At 47.4% G+C, this 25,282-nt stretch overlaps 1 protein-coding gene across 5 annotated transcripts in view; it reads right to left on the reverse strand.

Moving 5' to 3' along the window:
- LOC144120592 (monocarboxylate transporter 3-like) overlaps positions 1–25,282 on the reverse strand; it is a 33,645-nt gene that overhangs the window by 5,212 nt on the left and 3,151 nt on the right. The window contains exons 2-6 of one of the 5 annotated variants that reach the window (XM_077653163.1): positions 25,079–25,212; positions 15,396–15,461; positions 8,428–8,694; positions 6,670–6,813; positions 3,163–3,462 (exon numbers count right to left, since the gene is read on the reverse strand). In XM_077653163.1, coding sequence (XP_077509289.1) covers positions 3,163–3,462; positions 6,670–6,813; positions 8,428–8,650 — 667 coding nt within the window. In that variant the 5' untranslated portion in view covers positions 8,651–8,694; positions 15,396–15,461; positions 25,079–25,212. Of the gene's footprint in view, positions 1–3,162; positions 3,463–6,669; positions 6,814–8,427; positions 8,695–15,395; positions 15,462–24,904; positions 24,959–25,078; positions 25,213–25,282 lie in introns of those variants that run through there. The other 4 variants (XM_077653161.1, XM_077653164.1, XM_077653165.1 and 1 more) reach the window with 4 other exon arrangements.

A 25,282-nucleotide genomic window follows, 5' to 3' on the forward strand; every position in this document is an offset into this window, starting at 1 on the left:
AATGAGAACAGGAAACTGAAGTCAGTACGCGAAGTCAGTGGGCGTAAGGTTAAGTCGCAGCTTATCGTGCAGGCCCGACGCCTTCAAGAACCGGGTCAATGCCTGCGGCGCCTTCACCGCCGACGATCGCCGTGACCACTTTCGCTTTGAGAGTTCTCGATAACAGAGCCAGACGCTTTCTCACTGGGAACAACGGCGTGGATCAAGACGCTGTAGCGCGTGGAAAAGAGGCTATTTTTCAGCGCTGTATGCAGGACATACACAAAGAATATGCGCTCCCTTACAAAATCCTCTATGTACAGTTTATAGACTTCCTATAGAGTCTACTGCCGTCGTATAGATATTTCTTTGTGTCTATACATAGTCTATGGACTATCTATAGATAAAAGTCTACTAAAACAGTAGGACATGAATCTATACATTGTCTATAGACTGTCTATAAGATTTGCATTGCCTATAGACTGTTCTCTAGGGTTTGTCTATAGACAGTCTATAGACTTTATAGACAGAGGTCTATGGACAGTCAAAAGACTATCTAAAGAAAATTTTTTTAAGGGTATAGCCTCGTTGTACCCGTAGATGGCGCATGCAGGGCTATCAGCCATACCGATAACAAATTATAGTGATTCGTAAAAGCAGCCACAGGGTGACACAGCAAAGTTGCTTCACGTCATGGTCCGCCAGGTGGAAGCCGGAGTTTCCGGCCAGGGTCAAGGGACTGTAGACGTTGGTTCGAAACCTGGCCAGAATCGATCTCCAGCGCAAGTGTTCAAAGACTGCTCGCTCAGGCTGCTCTCGAAATGTGGACCGACACATAATCGCCGTATTGGTCGGCATTTCGCGCGGCCCCGTCCGCGCGGTGGACGACTGCAATGCCGCTGTGTCCTGGAAGCCACTGGTAGATGACGTCATGGCCTTTATTGATGGCAGAGTGACGTAGCTCTCGGAATGAGTATAGAACTCTAATCGCATGTGTAGAGGTGGAAAGCTACCAAATAGGCCACCTGTTTCTGTACACTGTCTTCTAGGAGCCATTAACCATGCCTTGTTCCCTCAGTTGGTTCGTTTTCAGCTAATGGAAGGCATGTAATGAATGCAAAGCCTCTGATTTTCGTTCAGTTCTATTCGATTCTGTCTATTCGATTCTATTCGATTATCGTCTGTCTCACTGACGACAGTGAAAGAGAGGGTATTGAGCAATCGAACGGCAAAAATAATTAGACATCATTAATTACACCTCTCCAGGAATATGAAAGCGCCTTGTCACCATATCAGCATGCCATAATAAGGCATACAGTTACAGAGAAAATCGCACAAAACTGTTCGCGCTTTAACTGCACCCGTCAGTCATGTGTGCTCGGCGATGTTGTTTTAACACAGAGCGCCACGTATTTACATAGGTCCTTCTGGTTCAGGCAAATCGTGCGTTTAAAAATATGAGTCTGGGTGCTGATAATAACTGCGCTGTCATACTCCCGAGAGCACTTGAGTGCACTGTGGAAGTTTCTGCTCGCATGTTCTCTCTATAACTGGCATCAGACTTAATCACACTTAATTAGCGGATCATCGATCTCGTTAGCTTGCAGACATACATGTAACAGCGCTCCCGAGAAATATTTTCACAGCAAAACTCTGACAAAAATGTCTGAATGCATCGAGGGACAACTCAGGCAACGAAAAAAACCATGCAATTCCGCGCGCTGATCGTTCTTCATGTGGTCAGCCCCAGCGCGGCGCAACTATGGCGTGCAGTCGCCGCTCTGAACCACATGTGCGAAAAACAGGCGGTCGTTGTTGTCATGATTTCAGTATTGCTAGAAACGACGTGATTTTTCTAAGTGAAATGCATGAAGAACAACTTTGAATTTGCAATCAAGCTGTTATGTATTCAGTGTCGGCAAAAAGAATGAGTTATTGTTTAGGTTTAACGTTAATTTTACAATTTTTGTATTTTTTTATCGAAACATAGATTCGTAGGCGCGGAGAAATCGTCCGCGCTGCCAACACTGCACAGCGGTAATCATGATCGGGTTATAGTGAACTATGTTTATAGTGATCGGATTAACTATAATCGGGTATGTTGTAGTGTTGCTGTGCGAGATGCGGTAGCATGTTTGTGTCCCAGAAAAATATTGGTCGCATCTGGACGGCTACTATCAAATTATCTTCGTACGTGATGCCCGCAGCTTTTATCGCCATGTTCCTCCTAGTTGGATAGCCGAGTCGAATTTGTGAAACATAATCTACTGCTTTCTTTGCTACCACATTGTTCACTGGTACCTCCAAAAGCAGTGGTCGGCAAAAAGGGCGTGGTCGCTAAGTGTGGAAAAAGCAAGAAATGAAAGCCATCTTAGGTAATCGTCCTCTTTAGATGGAGCACGGTTGTGCCTATACGCCGTTTCAAACCTTGTTCCCAGTGGAGCGGGAGCTACGACTTCGAGTCGACGGCTTCCGAAAGCAAGCCGTTATCGTTTGCAAAGAGCTAGACTTCCTCCAGTGGATATATTCGTAGCCAGATACCATAAGCCATCAGCTGGCGCCGGTTACAAGCTTACAAATTTCCAAACCGTGCCCTCTGGAGTCTTATGTACTCAGGGCAATTTTCCGAAAAATGCGCAAAATGCGAACTTAAGACCATCTTGGATCACGGATTATGGGAATGTCCTCATAGCCCCCCGGAGGGACGACACATGAAGTCTAAAGACCAATGGGAGGCCGTACTGATGAGCTCCGACCCGGAAACTAAGCTAAAGCTCCTCCGACTATAGCCGAAGCCTCCGTCCAGAGCCAAGACCTTTCCGACGTCGTCTAGGCGGGTAGCTCTCTAATTGCCCTCTTTCTGTTGGACATTAAAAGTTTTTCTATCCTATCTTCACGTGCACTGAAACTAACAACAGATATGTTCCTTTCACTCCACTGAGGACTTCCTGCTAAACGAAGTATAAGGTTGTCACGGTGGCGGTATCGTTTTAAGCCTCGCGTGCCATGAAATTGCGGGAAGGCGCGCGGCGAGTTGGGGTAAGGATCGAAACCCTAAAAGCTTCAAGACGAAAGAGATGAGGACCGGTACACGTATGCCGTCACCGCAGCCACGCACTGTGTCTGCCAGCATTTACAAATAGGGGCTGGCAGGCCAAACGTTGGAGGCCGTGTTTCCAGTACCTGGGGTGCGCTTTGAGGACGCTGCCCTGTGCGGAGGCGCCGGCGTCGGTGCGGCCGTGACCCAGGAGGGGCTGCGCAGCACGATGGCGCCAGGGAAGGTGTTGAGCGTGATGGCGCCCAGCAGGAGGAAGGCGCCGCGTATCCCGAACGCCGTGCGGAACCACTCGACCAGCGGTGGCACGAAGAACGTGTTCAGGCCGCAGAAGGTGAATATCATGCTGCAGGCGGTGATCCGGCGCCGCTCAAAGTGCTGGGACACCAGCACGTTCGCGGTCACGAATATCCCCGACAGCGTGAGGCCTGCACGCAATGCGGAGACACAGCGGAGAAGTGGTTGTTGTAGCGCGACATAGATGGCGACACGAGACCGATGCAGTAGCACCTGTACAATCTCGAACCATTCCCCAATATGGTACCTAGCTAGGAGCAGTGGTGCAAGTGCGCCTGTACTTTCAGAATGTTAAAATGCCTGCTTCTTTTAAAGCTATTTTAGTTTAAAGAATTGTCACACCATGTCGATTATGTAATCTCTAGGAGTTCCTCTTGTTTAGTTTCAAACAGTTATGGCTACTGCAATCGACCGTGCTTTCCAAGATGAACCAGGACAGATTCCTGCTTCATTTAAATGAAATCTTTTTCACGTGCGGCAGAGCTAAAAAAAGTGTTCAAACTCATTTCTGTGATCCTGCTAGTTAAGCCTATTCCCTGTCTGCACGGCTGGCTGAGGAAAATGAAAGGTTAAGAGATCTGTTATTGGTAAGTATTAGAATGAATGCAGGTTGCTTGTTCCCTCAACCTTACTGCGCGCTAATGAACCCCGACAGTCGACTGTTTCAAGTGTCGAGGTGTATTAGTGCGGAGTAAGAATTATGCACAAGCAAACATAACCACAGTCTTAGCAATGCTGCTTGTTCCGTATTCCAATTTTACTAATTAGTGCGGAAGCGTGTCAGACAAATGGCGTTTGTTGGCAGGGAGCATTGCAATCCTTAAAAATGTCGGGTCATGTAACATGTACCTTATTCATTCTCGAAAAAGGCGCTTGGAACTTCTATTCGTTCATTTCCATGCAAACGGTATGTACCAAAATGAGAAATCAAACACACAAGCACAGTATGGCAATAAAAAGTATCAGTAGTGAATACCAGATGCTCAAGCCTGACAGTACAATGTAGGGCCTACTCAGGAAACGGGTTTCTCGGGATTTTTTTTTTAAAGACAAACAGCCAGTTTTCGCTATGACGGTTCAATGACCAAGCAGAGAAACAGACTACTGACATATATGGAATGCTCTAAACCTGTGGACTAATCTCTTCTTTTCTTCATTGAAGGGAAAACCCGCTACACCTATAGTGTACTTGAATACGAGCAGTGCTGTCTGCGCAGTGCGCTTCAGTCTTGGATGCAGCTTTTGCAGCAACGCGTTGTAGACAAGAAAAAAAAAACGAATTTGTACAGCAGCCTATGGGTTTGGGGCAGGTTGCCTGCTTTTAATTAACTTTTATGTCTCCGTGGGTGAACGTTACTGCAGTGGTATATGTGCTAGTGGCTGCGACTGAGTACCGACTTGTTTTGTTTTTTTTCTGTGCAATGGCCGCTGTTGTGCTCCTCGCAATATTCCCGTGTACTTCACTATCAGCGGCAAAGGTTCATGGGGCGCATTCTCCCGGAAAAAAAATATAAATTAATTATTGGGCGTCTGCCTTACACACAAGCGCGTTGTATTGTTACCAGTGAGTAGAACATGCCTTTCTCACACTTTGACATAATCTCCAGAAAAGCCGATGTTCGTCCGCCCGTCCGTCCGTGTCACGAAAAAACTGATGGCCCACCTGCCACCGGTGGCAGATGGCAACTTGTGCACCGCGGCAGGTGGCAGTGAATCCAGTGCAGTTGCCACCTTCCCGCGGTGGCACTAGGCAGCAGCTCATTGGTCAAGAGATGAACAGCCTCCCAGAACCTTGTGTGCCAACAATAGTTTTAAGGGAGCTCAGGAAAAGCAACCTGGGTCTCTCAAGCCCCACCGGTGACTGCGCTTGGAACAGATACATGCTGTGGCAGTGACGAATCGATTAACCGCTGCAAAACTGTGGCAGTAATGGTGCGAGGACACACCGCGATCTCCGAATCTGTGAAACAGAAGAAGTGCTAGTGTGCGAAGGATCTCTAATGCTACCGCATTGTACTCTTAAGGGTGTACGTTAAGCGTCGTCCAAGCTTTGTAGCGAGAGCTACACTACGCTACTCCGAGCCACGTTTCGTGTGGTCAGCTGGAGCCAGAAGTGCGCATGCGCCGTTACTATGGCAACGAGCTGCGCATTTCAACAGGTGTTGCAGTTGTTCCTGGCTATGGAGCTTGACGTATAAAAGTCCTGAGGGTATGCGCATTGCTAGTCAGTTGCTCCATGGGTGAAGAAGCTGACGGTGAGCGCTTGTACTGCGCGTGGCATCTTCGTCGGCTACGAGACAGTGCTTCTGACGACCCCGAAATCGTTGCTTGTCGTGAAGAGGCCCGTCAGCGTAAGAATGAAGCTCGAAGGACTAAGCGTGCGTACGTAGCTCTCGCTACGCATATCCTGGCCAAGCTGAGCTAAGTTGCTATTCTTTTTTCGCCCCGGTAACTGCATGGTTCACGTAACTGCGCCGAAATAATTATCTTTCCGGACACTCACGACCCGTAAACTTTTGCTTCCGATAGTCGCGCACCCAGCGATGGACCGATTTTTTCGCTCGTTTTGACACTCAACAAGACTGCGCCAGATGTCAGTAGTTCTACTCGTTCGGTTTATTGAGGCCTTCACACTATAAACTCATGGAACTCTGTACTGGGATCCGTTAAGCTATCTATGGCAAATGGGTTTTTCTTACGGCGTATGACAGTGCCACCATCCGCCAAGTGCACCGTGTCTTAAGTGCAGCCACAAGCTCACACTGATGGCTGGACCAAAGATTGACTGGTGAAGGGCAAGTAGTATTTTTTTTATTTTATCTGTACATGTTCTTAGAGCGCCCTGCTGGGAGTTATTGTAGGGGGTTGGTGAAACGACGGGCTCGTCGCGCGTCATTTGATGAATTAATATCACACAAAAAAATTACCGGGAAAATATCTGCAATTTTGAATGAAATGGCCTGAGTACACCAAATAGCGTCCACAATGAATAATAATTCAATCGCACAAATCCCCACAACAAATCCGCTGTAATAATTAACGAGTCACCGAGTATCATAATCGTCCTTTCAGTTCTTCACCGAGCTTAGGCCATACGGAAGAGAGCGTAACAACAGGGCAATTTTTTCAGTAATCAAATATGACTATCGCCCTTCTGTTTCTTGCGCCCGGGGAGGTTCATTTGTTGTAAGGAACGACTGGTTATATGCCTTCCGTGCGCACGGCGCATGCTGAAAGAGCGAAAGGGGTGGGGGGGGGGGGGGGGGGGGGCTGAGGAGTGATGGCTTCTGCGCACGTGCGACGTCAGCCCAACGTGGTGATTCGCTGCTACGGCTCACCGTGGATAATGCCGAAGAAGATGTTGAGGAAGAGGACCCCTTCGGCAAAGTAGCAGACGGAGACAGCGATGCCTGTCATGAAGGAGCAGGCGAGGATAACTGCTCGGCACGAGAATCGTCGACACAGCATTCCCATCACAGGTCCTGCAAAGGTGGCGACAGCACAAGTCAATTTTTATGGCGCCTAACACAGAAGCGGAGACATGAAGTTTGTTGAAAGAGCTATAATGCCTAAGGTAATGATGCAATAAAGCCACATCCTATCAAAATAATCTCGTTTTCATCAGACAACCCCCTTTTCTGACATACGATCTTGTTCTTAGTGTTGGCATATGCTCTTGGAAACTGAATGTCGCTAATGTGTCAGCCATTTTCAAAGGAAGCATCAAGGAAGGCAGTCATAGTTACAGGCTAATTTCTCTACTGCCTGTAACTTCCAAAGCCATAAGAAAAACTACGGATGTATTGTTTTTCGAGATCTTGCAACGAAATGGCGTAGTAATAAAGTGGACGTCTCCTCTTTTTCCCCATGCGCCGCTTTTTCATACACATTCGCTACTCGCCGTACACTTGTCTATAAAACCTTGCCATGGTCACCAGTCATCAGATCAGAAGCAACCCCGTCAGCTTAGGTTCAGAGATATATCTAAAAAAAGAGAGACAGACTCATAACTTACGACATCGTACTTACAGGAAAGAAAATACTACGAACTAAGGCGCTAACAATAATCTTACTAAATTTCAGTATTCGCATCGAAATATCCATGTGTCACGACATAATGAAGGGGAAGTGCTTCCAATATGCGGCGCTTAAAAAGGGAAGGAAATGTTAGTTCGACGCTCAAAATTAACAGTGCAACGTTAATGGCTTCGGTTTCATTCTGCAGTTGGTATTGTCTCCAGTTATGTGATGTTATGCTTAAATTTACATGATTGAGGCGGAGTGTTTATTTCCTTCTTACGTGCGAATAATAAATTGTTTCTGATTAGGCATTTAAAAGGTTGTTTTCATTGCTGCTGCTCTTAGCCTGTGTCATAAATGAAGTGCAGGCTTTCTTGAGGCCCTTGAATGCCTTTTCGTACACCCCCAGTGTACCGGGGATTGTAGACACGTTTAAATATTATACTCAAGGCAGATTACCTATTCTGCACGTACGAAAACAGTGCACTACGCGTGTTCGCAGAAAGTTTCACTGGTGATGCTGAAAACAAGGAGCCACTTATTGTAGACAGCGTGGTTCCTTCAATACTTTATTTCGATGCGGAAAAATTTTAGTTTGCAGAGCTGCCTGATATCCTCTCTAGGAACGAAAGCGTCACCTAGTCATGGCGCTTTCTCGCGGAACCTTACACAAAAAAAAACGCACAGAAAAAAAAGATGTGCGTGTTGAAGCTCAGTGACAGAATTGGAAGGCGCAGGCTCTTTTCCCAAGTCACCCATCCAGGAAAGGTGAGCACCAGGGTGGGTGAGAAGCTTGTACGCTTCTCGAGAAACGGGTGGATGCCTCTAGCTTGCATTCAGATAAGCTTAACCTCCTTAGCGCTCCTCATCGCATATTACGACGAGGGCTGACCCCACTCCTTCGGCACTTCACCTGCAACTGAACCGGCCGCTGCACCGGTCGCTGCACCTGACAACGCATTTGTGCAAGAGAGAGGACGCCTGTCTCGCGTAACAGTCCCCATGTCCCTGATGACACACCCGCCCCTACCGTTGGCACGCACTAGTGGACATCGGTCGCTCACAAAGTCTCCTACCTCCCAGGTTGAGTAGGCATCCGTTGAGGGTGACGGGCCAGGAAGCCTCCTGGCGGGTCACTCCGTAGGTTTCCACGATTCCGTAGAAGAGCACGCCAGCTACTCTCACACTAGACGTGCCGATGAACAGCACCCAGCTCAGGAAGCCCGCCGTGATCCAGCTCCAGCGCGAGTCCAGGCCGAACCGCGGGTCCCGCTTCAGGGACGCCACGCTCCGCCCCATCTTCGGGCGTCCTCCGCTAGGAATGAGAGAATGTAGAACTGAGGCTGCTGTGGCTGCTGCTTTCGTTCGAGGTGCCTGGTTGGCTTCCGGCAACGTCACCAAGACGACAACGGAAGACCACGCCAGCGTTTCTAAGAGTTGGTAATTGCAGAAAGCCGAGTGAAAACACGTTGGAAAGCTACCGCGCGCACAAGCATGCGAGATCTTCAATAGACCGATTTCACAAAAAGTATATACTGCGCATGAGCGTGTTCACCAGGAGACGCCATGCGTAACTTCAGTTGTAGTCCTCCACCGCGCCGTCTGCAGGACAGCTCGCTTTACATGGCGCCTTCATTGACATTAGACCCTCTCTCAGTAGGTCTGTAGTGATTAGGGTGCCTCAATGTCAGCGCCTCCTTTCCCAGGTGGAGACAACTTAAGCGACGCCGCCATATTGAATCACAACTGGTCTCTCCCATGTACCGCGAAATGCTCCACTGGTAGCCCAGTGTAGCTCGCGCTGCAAAAGGCCGTTCGATTTAAAGCACTTTGAAGCGCGCCGAGAGCATGAACGGCGCCGTTACAAACTCTAGCGCCGCTGATCCCGTGTGATTCAATATGGCGGCGCCGCTGAAGTTGTCTCCACCCCGGCGCTGGCATTGAGGCACCCTAGTAGTGATAGCTACACTACGCCACCTCTTCGACCCTTCAGCGTGGCACCACTTGAGCTCCGTGGCGGCGGCGTTGGTCACGTGGGTTGATCACGTGGTGCGGCCGTTGGTCACGTGGTGCGGAGCAGCTGCTGCTGCCGGCGGCGCGGCGCGCAACAGTGGCAACAAACAGCTGTACGCATGTACCGTGTCAAGTGGGACGGAGATGAAAAAGGAACGCCCAGCGAAACGGAGCGGCGAAAGACTTGACTTTGCAGTTCTACTGACCAAGTTCCACTCGGCCAGATGTAGCTATCGCGTCACTCCAGGTTTAACCAGGGCTAAACCACATATATTTATTCTGGCATGTCATTTATTGCGTTCAGACAAAGAAACCAGAGGCGTGACTACGGATCTTGGGGCGTGTGGTGCAAATCTAACCCGGTGCAGCGCTGAGAGGGTGTGCAGCTGCTGCACGGAGTGAGGTGACAGCGGCGACGACAATGCGCTTGTTGCTAGAGCTTTCGTGTTCAATATTTTGCAGGTAACGGTGAACCCTGACTTCCGATTAGTTTGCTGTTATACTTTTCTTGGAATCTCTGTAGGCATTCACTATTTCTCTGTCACAAAACATTTGTTGCCTTAATTTCTGATGTGCTCCTCGTTTAAATATAGCCACGGACTTGTATTTTCTATTCAAATTAACACATAAATCTATTCACGAAGTGCTCCGTCGATCACCGGCGAGAAAGCTGAACATTCAGAGCGAGCTGCGCTGTTTTTCTGAAGAGATCTGTTTAAAGCGCGTATGATGAGTGCAGAATGAGAGGAGGAGCAAGCCGTACAAGTTTTGAGCGTGAAACATTGCGCCTACTGTGGAACCCCCTGACTCTGTTTTCGGAGTATATCTCTGAACACGTTGGTAGATTGGTAAACATTGGTTGGCTCTTTTTTTTGTTATTGTTGCAAATGCTGAGTAACGTGTGGATGATATTCCGGTATAAATGGGACGCTGCTAACTTGGCAATACTACCTGCGATCACATACCCATGTGTCACGCTTTCATAGCCACTCTTTCTCAATCGATGAAAGAAAAAAGCACTGTTACAAGTATGCCATCATGAGGTGTGATTAGGGAATATTCGCGTCAAGCACGCACGCACTGCGAACTCCTAAATGTGATAATCAAAGTTCACACAGTTTAATCAAGCAAAACCTGCATCGGCCAGAAATCTGTAAAGAAGGATTGAAGGTGCAGCACGAAGGTTAATCCGATGGAGTCCTTTTAGGTCATTGTAAGCGCCTGTCACAAAGCGAGAGCTTTACACCTTCGGAATTCACCATTTTTCATCGTACGCTGGTCAATAGCGCCAAGAGAGCCAAACGCGCTGAATAGAATAATTTCTTCAGTTGTCTTTCATGGCAGGCTTTTAAGCTCCATTTTGTGGGCTTTTCTCCTCTTTGAGAAAACCAAAAATCCGGGGCCCTCTGCATCGTGCTGTTCTTGAGGCATATGACGCCCCTCATTTCAATCCTTTTGTACCACAAAATAAATATACATGCGAAGAAACAATGAGTTGCAACTCAAACGGGACTTCTTGACGCGCGCACACCACGCACAGCGCTGACGCGCCTGCCGGCCGGAGTACAATTCCCAGAGTGCATCGCGGCGGCGCTGGCGTAAAGTAACTGCTCGTGAAATCGGGCTATTTATTACCTTACATTGCGATCTGAATTTCAGACCTGCGTATACAGCATCAGCTTCTGAACACGAGGCTCCAAAACTAAAAACTTGCCTTCGTTTATTTTAGAAATTATTTTTTCATCTTGACTACGCACCCTTCTTCCGTTCTGCACATTACCCGTTCTTTTTCGATTTCGTTGCAAGAAAATTTAAGTAACGTATGTTGAAGAGCGTCAGAATGTGTATTCATACTTTCTCCGCAGCAACGAAATGAAACTGGGGAAAGGACACTAACGTGCCTTCTGTGCTTTCCAGAAACGACACAACGGGTCTGGCGCCAGTCTAGTCAATTGTGTAATCCTTGCCTTTTATGCTCTATGTTACCACGAAACTCAATTCTGCTGGTCCAAACCAGGCTTTTGATGAATGCCTCGGGAGAAAAACAGAAAAAAACAGCGTATTTTTTCCGCAAAATTCTCAGGATCTTCTCCCGAGCCTTCCCACCACTACACTGGTAGTCGACTGCTTGCGAACTGGCTCAACTTGGGATTTGGCTTATCCGTATGCACAGTTTCAAATTTATGCAAATTTCGCAGTTTCAGATTTTATGCAAATAAGACAATGCGAAAGTACAAATTTATTTTCCTATCCAGAGAGCCCAGTTTTAATCGTACGTTTCCTTTTGTCGTCGAATACAATGTAGACAGCCACAGATAACATTTACAACAAATGGCGGAACAACGCGAACACGCGTCTAGTGTTCCTTCGATATCGAATCGACATAGGCCTTAGTCCACTCTTGCTCACCGCGATGTCATGTCCTTAATAACTGCGGCGGTAAGGGCTTTGCAGGACTTGCCGAAAGCAACCGCTATCAATTAGGAGACATTTTCAGGTCCTAGCTCCGAGAATATTTCCTGGCCGCGAAAATAGCGGCTTTCTCACATAGCTGGCGTGCTTTGGAAGTAAGTTTGCTAATCTTTGCGCTTTTCTGCCCCACCCCCCTTCGTATGGAGCACAAACTACCTCTGCGGCTTTGGTCACTATAGCGCCATCTCTATGTCGTTGAAGGAGATATGAGCCAGAGTGCGCTGCGTGTGCGCCTCCGCAGTCATGGACGGTCACACCATCTAAAATTCTCCGAGCGCCGCGGACGAGGCCACGTTTCCGTCATTACGACAGCGCCCGCTTCGTGATCCACATGTAGCAGGTCCCTTGTGGGCGCTGTTGTTATGCAAGCTACGTGCATATTAACCGATGTGGGCGAACGACCCGGACGTGGGATTCTGGGCCGTTGTTTGTGCGCTATTGCCTGGCTATGCAACGCGCTGCTTTGGTTTGTGACGTCATTCGGGCCGTACGTGACTTCATCGATGTTGAGCGCATCGAATAATAACGGCACATATTTCCCGCTGGTTCTGCTCCTTGAACCGCGTGCTTTAAATGTGTGACCCTTTGTTTTTGACAGGGTCAGGAAAGACCCCACTGAGGACCTCACGCTCTCGACGCGTGTGATAACGCCACATCCAGCTTGGGAATATAAACGCTCGTTTATACGAGACGAAGTCTGTTGTTGCGTTTACTGCATGAAGAAGTGAAATTATCGCCACATCGGCGCATGAAGTTTCCTGATTCCATCCGACCATAAAATAAATGTGAGCAGGACACGCTACAGAAAACACAGACATAAAGACTTCTCTCAATGCAGGCAAAAAATTAAAATTAAAGGAATGCTTCCTGTCAACCATAATCAGACATTTCATATTTTTTTAATTGGTTTTGGGGGGGAAAGGAAATGGCGCAGTATCTGCCTCATATATCGTTGGACACCTGAACCGCGCCGTAAGGGAAGGGTAAAGGAGGGAGTGAAAGAAGAAAGCAAGAGAGAGGTGCCGTAGTGGAGGGCTCCGGAATAATTTCGACCACCTGGGGATCTTTAACGTGCACTGACATCGCACAGCACACGGGCGCCTTAGCGTTTTTCCTCCATAAAAACGCAGCCGCCGCGGTCGGGATCGAACCCAGAATCATATTTCACGCCCAGAAGCGGTATTTTGGTCGGATCTAATTTTCGCTGTCTCTTCATCAGCACTGCCTTTTATGCCCCATACGGTGAACGGCGTTGCTTGCCGAATAGCAACATGGACGTCACAATCCGCAGCTGCCAGTAATAAAGAGGTAAGGCAATTTAGTGTGCGTAAACCACTTGATGGGGAGGCGCCCTTTCTCTTTTCGAAGCTATCGTCGTATTTATTTTCTGTGCGAAGTACTGTTTATATCAGCCAAGAGTAACTGAACGATTCCTAAAAGCAATGCCAGAATCTCAATTCTGATGCTTTTGGTGACCCGCCGCGGTGGCTCAGTGGTTAGGGCGCTCGGCTACTGATCCGGAGTTCCCGGGTCCGAACCCGACCGCGGCGGCTGCGTTTTTATGGAGGAAAAACGCTAAGGCGCCCGAGTGCTGTGCGATGTCAGTGCACGTTAAAGATCCCCAGGTGGTCGAAATTATACCGGAGACCTCCACTACGGCACGTCTTTTTCCTTTCTTCTTTCACTCCCTCCTTTATCCCTTCCCTTACGGCGCGGTTCAGGTGTTCAACGATATATGAGACAGATACTGCGCCATTTCCTTTCCCCAAAAAAAACAATTATATAGACCTAAACTAAACTAAATAAATAAATAAATAAATAAAAATAATAATATTAATTGATTTGGGGGGGAAAGGAAATGGCCCAGTATCTGCCTCATATATCGCTGGACACCTGAACCGCGCCGTAAGGGAAGGGAAAAAGGAGCGAGTGAAAGGAGAAAGGAAGAAAGAGGTGCCGTAGTGGAGGGCTCCGGAATAATTTTGACCAGCTGGGGATCTTTAACGTGCACTGACATCGCGCAGCACGCGGGCGCCTTAGCGTTTTGCCTCCATAAAAACGCAGCTGCCGCGGACGGGTTAGAACCCCCCCCCCCCCCCCAAAAAAAAAAAAAATAAATAAATGAAGCTGCAAATGAGTTTTTTAGCATTAAAGACACGTGCGTTGCGTTTCTTAAAGGCACACAGAAAGAACTGGTCGCCTAAGCATGGCTACTTGGAGTGGATCTGGCGTATCTATAGGTTACGGTTTTCTGACTCTTTACTGAAGAATAATAAGTCAGAAATAAACCGTCGTGTTCAACAAAAAAGACAGAATTTTCGCCTAAATTCTATGAACGTGCTAAAGCGGAACTGCATGAACCCCGGCTCAAAGCCAGCTACGTGAAAAGACACGGCACGAGCAACGCGCAGCCGTAGTCGCGAATCGGCTGCTAGCGTGATATCGACGTCGATGGCTCTCGCGCGTCGGGAGCGGGTACGTGAGTATGGGCCAAGCGGGGGCGCTATCTAGAAGTGTAAACGAAGTTGTGGGATGGCGGCGCTGTCGGCAGTGATGGCACAAACATCGCAGGATCTCGCTGGCTGTACCCCCATCGAACAGTGCTTGTGCACTAATACATGGCCTACGGCTTCGGCGGCAGCAGCGGCTGTGGGGCCGCATCGCGGCGCTGCTATCTCAATCTGGCTAAACTCTGGCTAAGTCGGGCGCGTGCTGGGAGGGTTAACCGAATGACGACAGAATGTGTCCTCACTCTCACAGGAGTACGTATACGGCCTGATAAATTTCATGCACGACGCTCGTCTGTTTCGCCACTGACGCTCGCTACTGAGCAGGGAGCCTGAATGCTCGGATGACTTTATGCACGTCGTGGAGAGCGCGCGTGAGGTTGAAGCGCGCAAAAAATTCGCCAAGGCAACGTGATGTCTCGCGGCCTCGCTCTCTATAGTAGCGCTATAGCAGAAAGCCTAGGGTCGCGCGAAGTCAAGCTGCCAAGTGGTACAGATTGTTTTTTTTTTCTTTTTTTGGTGGAAGCATTGCATATCTTATTACGGAAAAAGCGCGGTTTATATTCTTTACGTTGACTCTTTTAAAAAGTGCCCGCTACACACCAGCCGCTCCTGCCGCCGAAGCTGTGGAACGTGTAGTTTTTAAAACTACTGTGCCTCTGAATCTTACAATGACCTTGCGAGGTTCTAAGGGGTAAATAAATACAGAGAATTGTAACCTCAACCATTGCAAGAGATTTCGCTCTATCTACCTGCTTTACAACGTGTTTAAACTTGGGAATATTAGCTTAGACCCTGCGTAGAGCCAAGTTTCAGCTTCTGCCACGGGGCGATTGTGTGGTCGCGATATCACGAGTCATAAATATGCACAGATTTCAAGCAATTTCTAACTAAGCCATGCGTGACCGAAAAAAGGCTTTTTCATTTGATTTCTTATACGTCGACCCAAGAAAAGGCTGAGAGCATGAAATATTCAGCCTTGGTTTCCCAATAAGCAAGCATGCTCAGCATACAGCACACTATATAATTTAAAGGTACTTGAGGATACTCACTTCTTCACTTGACAGGGTCAAGAGGTCGGCAGTCGCCTATAGCATCCGCCACCGCCAGGATGATATCTGCGAAGTGAAGAAGGGAACAGTAAGCTGTTGCTGGTGTAATGTCGCCTGCCTATGGGCACAGAGTTTCGGAAGACTTGCGCATACTTCCATTACTACAGCGTTCGCATACTGGCTCAGTGCTCTGGAAAGTCGGAGTGACGTCAATACATCCTTGTAGTGTCGCCGAATGACGTGTTATCCGGCGTACGATAGACAAGAAAGGAGTTGGCTTCTGATTTCAGAAGAAACCTACTCAACTAGTAATTTCGAAGCACAGAGTGCGCTACTTAAGCGCGAGCAATACAGCCGGAGGGTTCCACATGGCGCTAGCACTGATAAGAGCAAGGAGTAAAAGAACACAATGGCGACGTTATCTTGCGTCTCCGATGTGCCAGCGAGAATCGAGCGAGTATATCATTCTCTTTTTTCCTCGCCCTTTTTTTTTTTGTGAAGTCAACGAGCAGTAAGCTGACTGTCCCATTGAACATCTACGGAGGAACGCCGTCGAGAAATAGACAGCTGCTTTTGTCAGGAATAAGGATGATGCCGTGTTGGGGTTTTATCAAAGTGACCAGAAAGGAGGTTCACTGAATTCTTGGTAACGAAAAGACGGCGACAGGTTCACAAAGCTAAATGAACTTTGCCGTGCCAGAACGGCGCTTTGCTTTATAGGCCAAGGTGCGGCTTTGTCGCGTAAAAATCCATTACTTGCACACATATACTTTCCATTATTTTGGAGAGTGTCGCAAAATCACGTACACTACGGGCTCTCGCGAAGAATCGCAGGGCGCCTTTTCTACCACTTGCTATGCAGCTTGCTGACACACGTAGAATACAGTGCAGAGAGCGATGCGCTACATGGCGAAACTCGTGGGTTCCCCTTTCACTTCACTTTCTCTCCCCTCTCCCCCTCCTGTCTGCATACGGTGGTGGTGAAAACATTTATTAGGAAGGGACAGGAGGTATGTTTGGATCAGCCCTTAAGGGACCGGTGGTCCTTACAAGCACTAGGTGGAGGTCCCTAGTTTGGGACCCCCGTGGCGGTGGCCGCCGCCCGGCCGCGCCCGACTAAGGCTTGTTGGGCCTGTAAGTTGTGGCAGCCGAGCAGGGTCGCCTCCCAGTCCTCCCTGGTTGGTTGGGCATGGGCGGAATATCCGGGTTGTAGGGGCAGGCTCACACCATGTGATATGTGTCCGAAGACACCGCGCTACAGCGCGGGCAGCTGCCATTAAAGGAGGGGTCAAATGTTTTAGTGCTGCCGGGCACAGCAATGTATTCGTGAGAAGGCGGAGAAAGAGCCGCTCATCCGCCTTCTTGAGGCCTTTTCATGGGAGGGGGTAAAGGCGATGACTGTCTTGATAGTAGGTCGTAACATCTTTGAAGGTATGGAGCGGATTAAAATCGGGTTCCTGACCAAGTGTGGAGGAGAAAAGAGCCCGGTGAGAGAGCGCGTTTCCTGCCAACCCCTGATGAGCAGGGGCCCATATAAGGTAACGATGTGCGGGATCCGTATCGCGTATGTAATTTTGGTAGATTCGATACGCTAGGATGGGAGTGCAGCCGTGTTCGACGTTCCGACAGGGCCGAGTTGGCGCTAGTCGAGAAGCCTGACCACTTACCTGTTCGTTTTCTTCGTGCCACTTCCGAATAGTCCCTTTACTGAGCTAAGGCAGTGCTTCTTGGAAATGTCTTAGCCAGGAAGCAACCCCCTTGCATGGGAAAACTGCCGGCAGTCTAATGAGTGCATGTAGATGTGAAACCGGCCGTAACCGTGGTGTGTCACGAACGAACAGGTTCCACGGGTCAGTTTTCTTTTTTTAACGTGTAGGCGCAGACATAAGAATACCGATGTCTTGCTTCGCGAAGCCCAGTAAGCACACCGTGTCTTTTAACAAGTGCGTATATAATGAGGTCATTCGACAAACTCTAAGCTTAACATACGAGTAAGAACTCCACGTCCAGGAACACATCTTTATATTTCATCTTAGCCGTCGCACCTCCTTCAGTTTTCCTTTTTCTTTCTTACTTTCTTTCCTTCCTTTCCTTCATTCTTTTCCAAACATCCACGCATCCGCAGAACAACGTCCAAGTTCTCTGATTCCAGAAGGAAAAAATAAAACTTGTCGCAGCTCAAGATATCATTTGACGCCACATTGAGCTCGCTATCTGAAAAAAAAATCTGTGTCCTCGCAGCTGGCCACTCAAATGTCAAAACTGAAAGAGGATACAGTCACAACGAGGACCATATCTATTTAAATGATAAGGTATTTCTCTCTCTGCGCCCCCCATCACGTGCTTCATATCGTAGAACGCGAGATATGCGCGCCGCGGTTTCGACATAAAGCAGTAATTTTTGTTCGCTCGGTTTGTTCGGCACTGTCTTCGAACGACATAAGCAAACCGAAGCAACACTTCGCCATAATAGGCTGCTGTTATATTTATTAGGGGTAGTAAGTAACGATTCATGAGAACACTAATCTCGTCCAAAAACCTGTCGCCATGATCTTTTGCTTGCTCCGACATTGCTTTCAGCTTGATAATAATAATTGGTTTTGGGGAAAGGAAATGGCGCAGTATCTGTCTCATATATCGTTGGACACCTGAACTGCGCCGTAAGGGAAGGGATAAAGGAGGGAGTGAAAGAAGAAAGGAAGAAGAGGTGCCGTAGTGGAGGGCTCCGGAATAATTTCGAACACCTGGGGATCTTTAACGTGCACTGACATCGCACAGCACACGGGCGCCTTAGCGTTTTTCCTCCATAAAAACGCAGCCGCCGCGGTCGGGTTCGAACCCGGGCAGATTGATGGGCGCTGTACTGTACTGAATTTGATGGTTGAAGGAGAATTCTAGTGCCCCGCGGTAATGCATTCTTTTTTCTCTAGGTATCCCAGTCGTCGGCCCAGGTGTAATGCCGCTGCAACCACGTGCCCGGAATAGCTTCTCCGATAAGCGTTCATAACGGCAAATATTTCTGGAAACATTCCACTCCATTTCTTTTTCCCATTTCAGTTGACATTTTCGCAGTAAACTACGATTCAAAAACTTGCGCTCAAATGTTCGTGCAGGATAGTTTTTACGGGCAAAATTTTAATGTCAGGGTTTCGTGGGAATTTAACAATCGTCTTGCGCCTATTGGTCACAACCACGTCTTCAACTTCGAGGCATGTTTGTCTGATGCTTATTTATTTATGTATTTAACAGGCTGAAGCCTTGCGGCAGAAATTAGGGGCTCTATGGAGGTTGCAGATGGGGCTGGTATCCCTTTCCTCAAGGTGGTGCGATCCCGTGGTCAGCTACGCGAAAAAATGGCCCCGCCATCCCGCTTCTTTCAAGTGTTCCAGAAAAGCCAGCCAGAGCCGGAGTGTGTTGTAAGGCCCGATGTGCAATGGCGGATGGATCCTCTCGTGCAGCATGCCAGGTCGGCGCCTGCCCAGGGACTGTAGTGCCATCTCCCGGGCCTCATGAAAGGCAGGGCAACACCACAGAAGACGTTCGGCCGTGCTTCTGGCCGGGAATTCTGGACACGTAGGAGTCGGGTATGATTGCGGGTTTATAAAGTGTAGCCTTGCTGGCGACAGAAGCTGCCCAGTCGAGGCTTAGCGAAGAAGGACCACCTCTGCCCTGCCGAATGTGCTGGGTAGGCGGTTTGACGTATTTTTCTTTTCTCTTTTTTTTCCAGGTTACTTACGCTGGCCGACCATCCCGCGTGCCATCTATCAAAGTCACCCTGCCATGGCTAAAAAAGAAGACCTAGCGTTTGTGAGTCGAACATTACAGCTTACGCACGGTCTGCATACGCGTTCTTCAAGCGCTCATGGATATTCCCTTTATAGCTTCCGTTCATTTTTGTAAAATTCGATCGTTACACGATGTTTCATGTTGTGTTTCACTAGAGCAACTGCCGCAGAGTGACCTTCACTGCGCTGCGATGCAAGGTTAAATGAGACAGGAAAACCATGGTTCCTCGTAACCGTTACCAAGAAGCATGAAGCAATCTGCGAGCAACATTGCAACAGCGCACCTACGTATATTGCACCACACTCATGTACAGAACTTGTTTAAAGCTCCTCGTATGCTTGAGTGGAGCGTTTTTTGAGGTGTAGCGGATTACTACAGCAAACCCAAATCCGGTTTTGTTTCTGTAGTTTATTTGGCTAGCTAAGAAATTCGTTTTTATTACAGTAACAAATAACTGACAGTGTTAGCTTGCATTTCAACCGCACTGTATATTTCGGGAAGGAAAGCAGGCAATACTCATTTTGCTCAACATCATTGAGAATCTGGTTAGAATGCTAGCTTCTTCACGAAAGTGCATTGCATTTTATGTACGGCATCAAAGCTTGCTACGCCAAACGTTAGATAAAGCTGGTTAGCAGCCTCCAAAATATGACCTTTAATCTCGACAATACACGGTGTTTCCCCGATGATTTTACACAAATTTTAAAAATAGGCTTTATGAGTTATAAGAGCGCTTTTTTCGGCATAGCATTGTAATCAGAATAAGCTAAGACGTGCTATCTTGCAGGCTGGTTAACTAGTATTGAATATTTAACTTTTTAACTATTACTCTTAGACACCTTAGTTATTGGGAGGCGTGTATTCCACCGTAAGTAATAATATCTATATCAGTTTTTAGAATTTCCAAAACGTGCTAACCCTCGGCTTGGTGGCCCAAAAAATTGTGGCTACATCGCGGCAAAAAACATGCGTTTTCGAGAAGCTTGCCGGTAAAGAAGCCTCTCCGGTGCACGTAGCTCGTTGAAATAGCCAAACTTTGTTGGGCTAGAGCCCCGACGGTATCCACGTTCTCGATATTCTAAAGCTGATGTGGATATTACTTACGGTAGGCTATACGCCTACCTATAATTAAGGCCCCTAACAGCTACAGTTAAAAGATTACTATTCAATATTAGTTAACTAGTTTTCTAGTGAGCACTTCTTAGGTTTATTGTGATCTACTACACCACTGGAAATGCAATGCCGAAAAAAGCGCTCTTCTAACTCGAAAAGCCTACGTTTAAAAATTGTGTAGGGTCTAAGGTGAAAAATCCTGAATATTTATTGTTACCTTACCAAAACAATCGGTTCTTTTAAAAGTGTCATGGAATACTGTGCATTGAACTGCTGCACTTATGGAGTTGTTAAGGGCAGACGTTAATACAAAATGAGATCAAAAACGATTCACATACCAATTCACTTTGTGTACTTCATTTTTTGTCTCTACTCTAAAGTGGTAAATCCCACGATTAATGTGGACAGCCACAACTTTTGCAAGAACAGTGCTATATACTGAGCAGTCCAGCGTTCGTTTTTGACAGCCTGAGCTTCGTCAACTTCGTCTTCGTTGTGCTTTTCCTCCTTCGTCAGCGCTGGCCGATGGGGCATCAAAACCCAACTGTCTTTCTTGAAGTACAATCTATGCAGCCCATTCTACTTCGTGCACATGGTACAAGAATTATGGTTCACTTGACAGTTATCACAAGCTCCTTAATTATCCAGCTACCCGAGAATAACGGGAAAATGAACGAACGCCTGACCGAGGTCGAGGCTATACAGGTGTCTGGCCTCGAGGTCTTATCACTATCCGGAAAACTTCCAGGCCTTTCGTAGCGCCGAAGAGACAATGATCTCTGCCTTAGGCACTGTGTACTCAGCTCACTCTATACCATCATCTCACATCTTCACTCTCTCCCTTTTGTGTCATATCCCCCTTCCCTTCCACCAATGTCAAGTAGCGGGGGTACGAAGAAATGTTACTTTTATCGACTTGTCCACTGTTCCGCAAAGTAAATATTAACTTTGTCTCTCTCTCTCTCTCTCTCGCACACACGCGCGCACGCACAGAACTGCAGCTGCGAAATCTATCGATCTGTAAAAATGCCCCCGCGCGATCTTTTAATAAGCTAGCCATGGTTCTCGAACCTGATATTCCTATCCGATTATATCGGGGTTTTTAGCGGCCTCGCTTCTACGGGCGCCGTCAAAGTATACTTGCGAAGGACGCCAGTCTGTAGAGAATACGCTATACCTAGCAATCCGTACAACTTATGGACCGAGAAGGAAAACTAGACACGTGCTAAATTTCGAGGAAAAAAAAACTTTTTAAATCAAATTAAGATATCGCTGAGCTGCCGAATGCTGCGTGGTTTTAAAGAGAAAAAAGAGTAAGCATAGGAAAAAAAATTACTTCTGACATTTAAGCAGTGTATGCCATGATAACTGGAAATAATACTGCGCCTTTCGCTTCCAGAAAAAAATAAATGTCGTTAAAGCAATTCTTGACTGTCGTGCATTAGTAGAAGTACTGCATGAGAGAAATGACATGAAAAGGAAAAAGTTGTTCCTTATTCAAAAACCAGAGACACGATATCACTGTGAAGGAATGACTAATGCTTTGCTCGTATGTGACTTAAACGGCGATTACACTCCTGTAACCGCCGCATTTCAGTTGAATGCCCCGGCTACGCCTGGGTTTCTGTTTTGGGACAGAGACGAGTGGTTTAACGGGCCGCTCGCACTGCCCGGTTTTTCGGTATCGCCGACATTGCATATGGTCGACATCTACGAGAAGGCCGTATTGAGCACTGTCTTCTCGACCATGAAACCTGTATTTGAAGGCCAATTTGTGCCATAGGGCAAAAGGCTAACATGCTAGAGTAATCTCATGTGTGCCACAGAAGGTGTCAGTGGCTGAAACGGATGACAAAGTGGTTATTTTGTACATTACTTACGAAGAAAATTAGGCGTACAAGACTTGCTAAGCGGGAACTTAGACCACAGGAGCAGCTTTCCTGTCCTGCTTCTACATCTCATCATGTGTGACTTGATCTTTAAAATCAATCTATCATGCTCCTTATCTTTTCTGTTTTCAATTGCTAGCTTTCTATATGGATGCAAATCACATTCACGTGTAGCCCTCAACAGAACTCGCAGCATTAATGGATTTTATGTGCCCACTTCGCCCCTGCGATAAAATGCAGTACAAGACAACCGCAAGAAGAAAAATACTTGTCCGAGCAGGTGCCCAAAGGCACCTGCTCGATGGCAGATGGAATACTTATGGGACAGGCACTTGCTAAATAGAAGAGCTGCGCGGAGGCTTGCTGTCCAACAGTAGATTACGCTTCCTCTTCGTTTCAAAGAAAGTAAAGCCTTTGACAATTCATTTTTTTTTAATTTGAAACTACAGCATTTCAATAAACATGCGCTTAGTCATTAAGCTTGCACTTGGGGCATTGTTTTGTCTCGTTCCTGCTGTACGATAAACGCGCACTTTCAACACCTCTCAGAAACCGTCTTGAGTTCAGTTCCTTTTCTTTAACAAGTCCATACGAGCGGATCGTACGGAAGAAGCCCGACTCGCACTGCTGTAAGCGCTGAAAGTATGTGTGGAGTAGTATGCAAACGGGCTTCGTTGTCATATTAATAAAACTGATTGCTACTAGCAACGTCACCGCAAGCGCTGGTATGGTATGGTATGGTATGGTATGGTATGGTATGGTATGGTATGGTATGGTATGGTATGGTATCATCATACGCGGCTCAAGACCTGATGTAAAGCTTCAGACTTTTGGCAACATTGCACTGGCTACAATTGCTTTGAATACACATCATAATGTCGCAGTTTAAATTGCGTTTTTATTTACTTGGAAGTGAACGCGGTTCTGTCAAAATGAGAAGGGCGCTTGCTCGATACTTTACGGGCATTTACTATGGCAATGGGCGGCAGTGTTCGTCACTGCGCTGAGGTATGCCGCCGCCATGCGGGGATGCTATGGCACGATACATTGCGCATTCTGCCGCATGATCGAATGAAGCCAATTCGTTCAACTCAGCCGGAAATCGACGTCACAGCCAAGATTGACTCATTGATAGAAAAGAAAACGAGAGAGCAAGTGACGCTGAACAGCTAGCGAGGGGAACACAAAACCGGGCGATTACTTCTCTCAGTGTCTACATGTGGCTGCTAACAGAAAAAAAAAAGTATACTCTTTCGCGCTTCAAGGAAAAAAATGCAGCAGCTCGGTCGAATGATCAGAATTCTCAAGGCAATGCAGAAAGACAGCGCCGTAGAGACCCGACCATTGTCCTTGAGCGACGTGTGGCAGTTAGATGAGCCATGTGGACAGAGGTGTGGGAACACTGTTCACTTAGTGTTCTGTCTTCCTTTCAGTGTCGTGCTATGCTTGCCTTCGTCCTCTATGCGCTAATGACGTACAGAGTGTGCAATGGGAACGGCCGGCAGCAGTTCAAGCCGCGGGACGAAGAGGTCGACGAAGTGCAGTTGGGGATCCTGAGTGACTCCTGCGTGGGAGTGTGCTCGTCGTGACGCTCTTCGATCTACGACCACCGACCTGCACTGCGAATAAATACCTTTACACTTGGTGGAGGGGCTGGGTAACTTTGTCTCTGTCGGACATGGAAGGGTTGACGCGCTTGCACAAGTCAACCATGTCTTCAATAAAGCTTGTGATGAAGGTTTCGACCGAGAGCTGAGGTCGAATTCAAAATTTCCCAAGCCACAGGGTCTCCACTTGAACCGTACAGTGGTCGAGTTACGACGTCTTTGAACCTCCAGATCTTTGCAGGGGTAGGAGACGTGTCATTCTAACCACTGAGAACCTTGCTGTCTTCATAGGCGAGTTATATGCCAGAGCTGAAAAAGCAGGCCCTGTGAGTTTAGAATTTTTGATGATTTTTGTACATTTCTTTTGTCAACCGTTTCAAGTCCCTGTGTAGTTTTGCCTGCTTTGCCCAGAGAAATATGGCAAACTTCAGGATATCAATGTGGGTGGCTGAATCTAAGGCGTTTAATGCATTTCAGCCAGTCCCCAAGCTCTTCAAACTCCGTTCGTTTATGAAAACAACTCAATAATGTGTAAACATAAATAAGAACATTCGCTAGCCCGTCGGCTAGCGCATCAAACCTCCTTGAAATGCAAAGAGCAATACGTATGAATTTAACCACTGCAATGTCTTTTGACCTGCCTCTTTACTACCACCTTTGCTGGCGTGTCCTATTGGAATACTTTACCATGTGAAATTAATGCATCATTTATTGTTCACTCATTCCACCCTCGCATTATAGCATAGTTAATCGACTTGCTACACAGTTGACATGTTTAAACGGCAATAATCCATGTTAGAAATTTTATTTTATGCGTATTATGGGCCTAAATTGACAATGCGTTTGTATGTTTGTTCATTTTCGTTGACACGTTTTATTGCTGCTGCTGATTTCTTTTTTGGTAGGTTGTATTTTTATACTAATTACTGATACACCGTTTCCCATTGTTTGCGATTTTACCTCACTTTTTATAGGGTGTACAATGAGACCTCCTTCACTATTATTGTATTCACGATTAATATATGCAATATTGAGCGAACTTGAACTTGAGTTCTGCATTAAGTTCATCAGTAAGCTCGTGCACAGCGATTAGCGGGAATGTAAGAATACTCACATTCGACGCACTTCTTAGAGGTCGGTGCGAGATGATCACGGAAGGAATATCGAGAGCGTTGCGTGGCGAACGTTAAGACAGCAGATCAAAAGCACACGCAAGCAAAGTAAGGGACAGAGCGAAGCACGGCAAACAACTGTCACGGCGGCGAAGACTCAAATCGGCACAACCGACCTGGCAGAGTGGAGTACGAAGACTCAGGGCGGGCGCCTAACCCGCCGAGCCCTCCCAGGGAGACGCAGTCCAACGGCACGAAAAGATGACGCCAGATTCCTTGAAGCGAGTGACGAGAACTTCACGGTTGCAGTCTGCAAGCGTGAAGGGATGAAGAGTTCAGGGCGACGTCGTACAACCGCCGCAGCGGCTGCCGAAGTTAAT

Source organism: Amblyomma americanum, chromosome 2, assembly GCF_052857255.1.
Source record: "Amblyomma americanum isolate KBUSLIRL-KWMA chromosome 2, ASM5285725v1, whole genome shotgun sequence".
NCBI classification, from domain to species: Eukaryota; Metazoa; Arthropoda; class Arachnida; order Ixodida; family Ixodidae; genus Amblyomma; species Amblyomma americanum.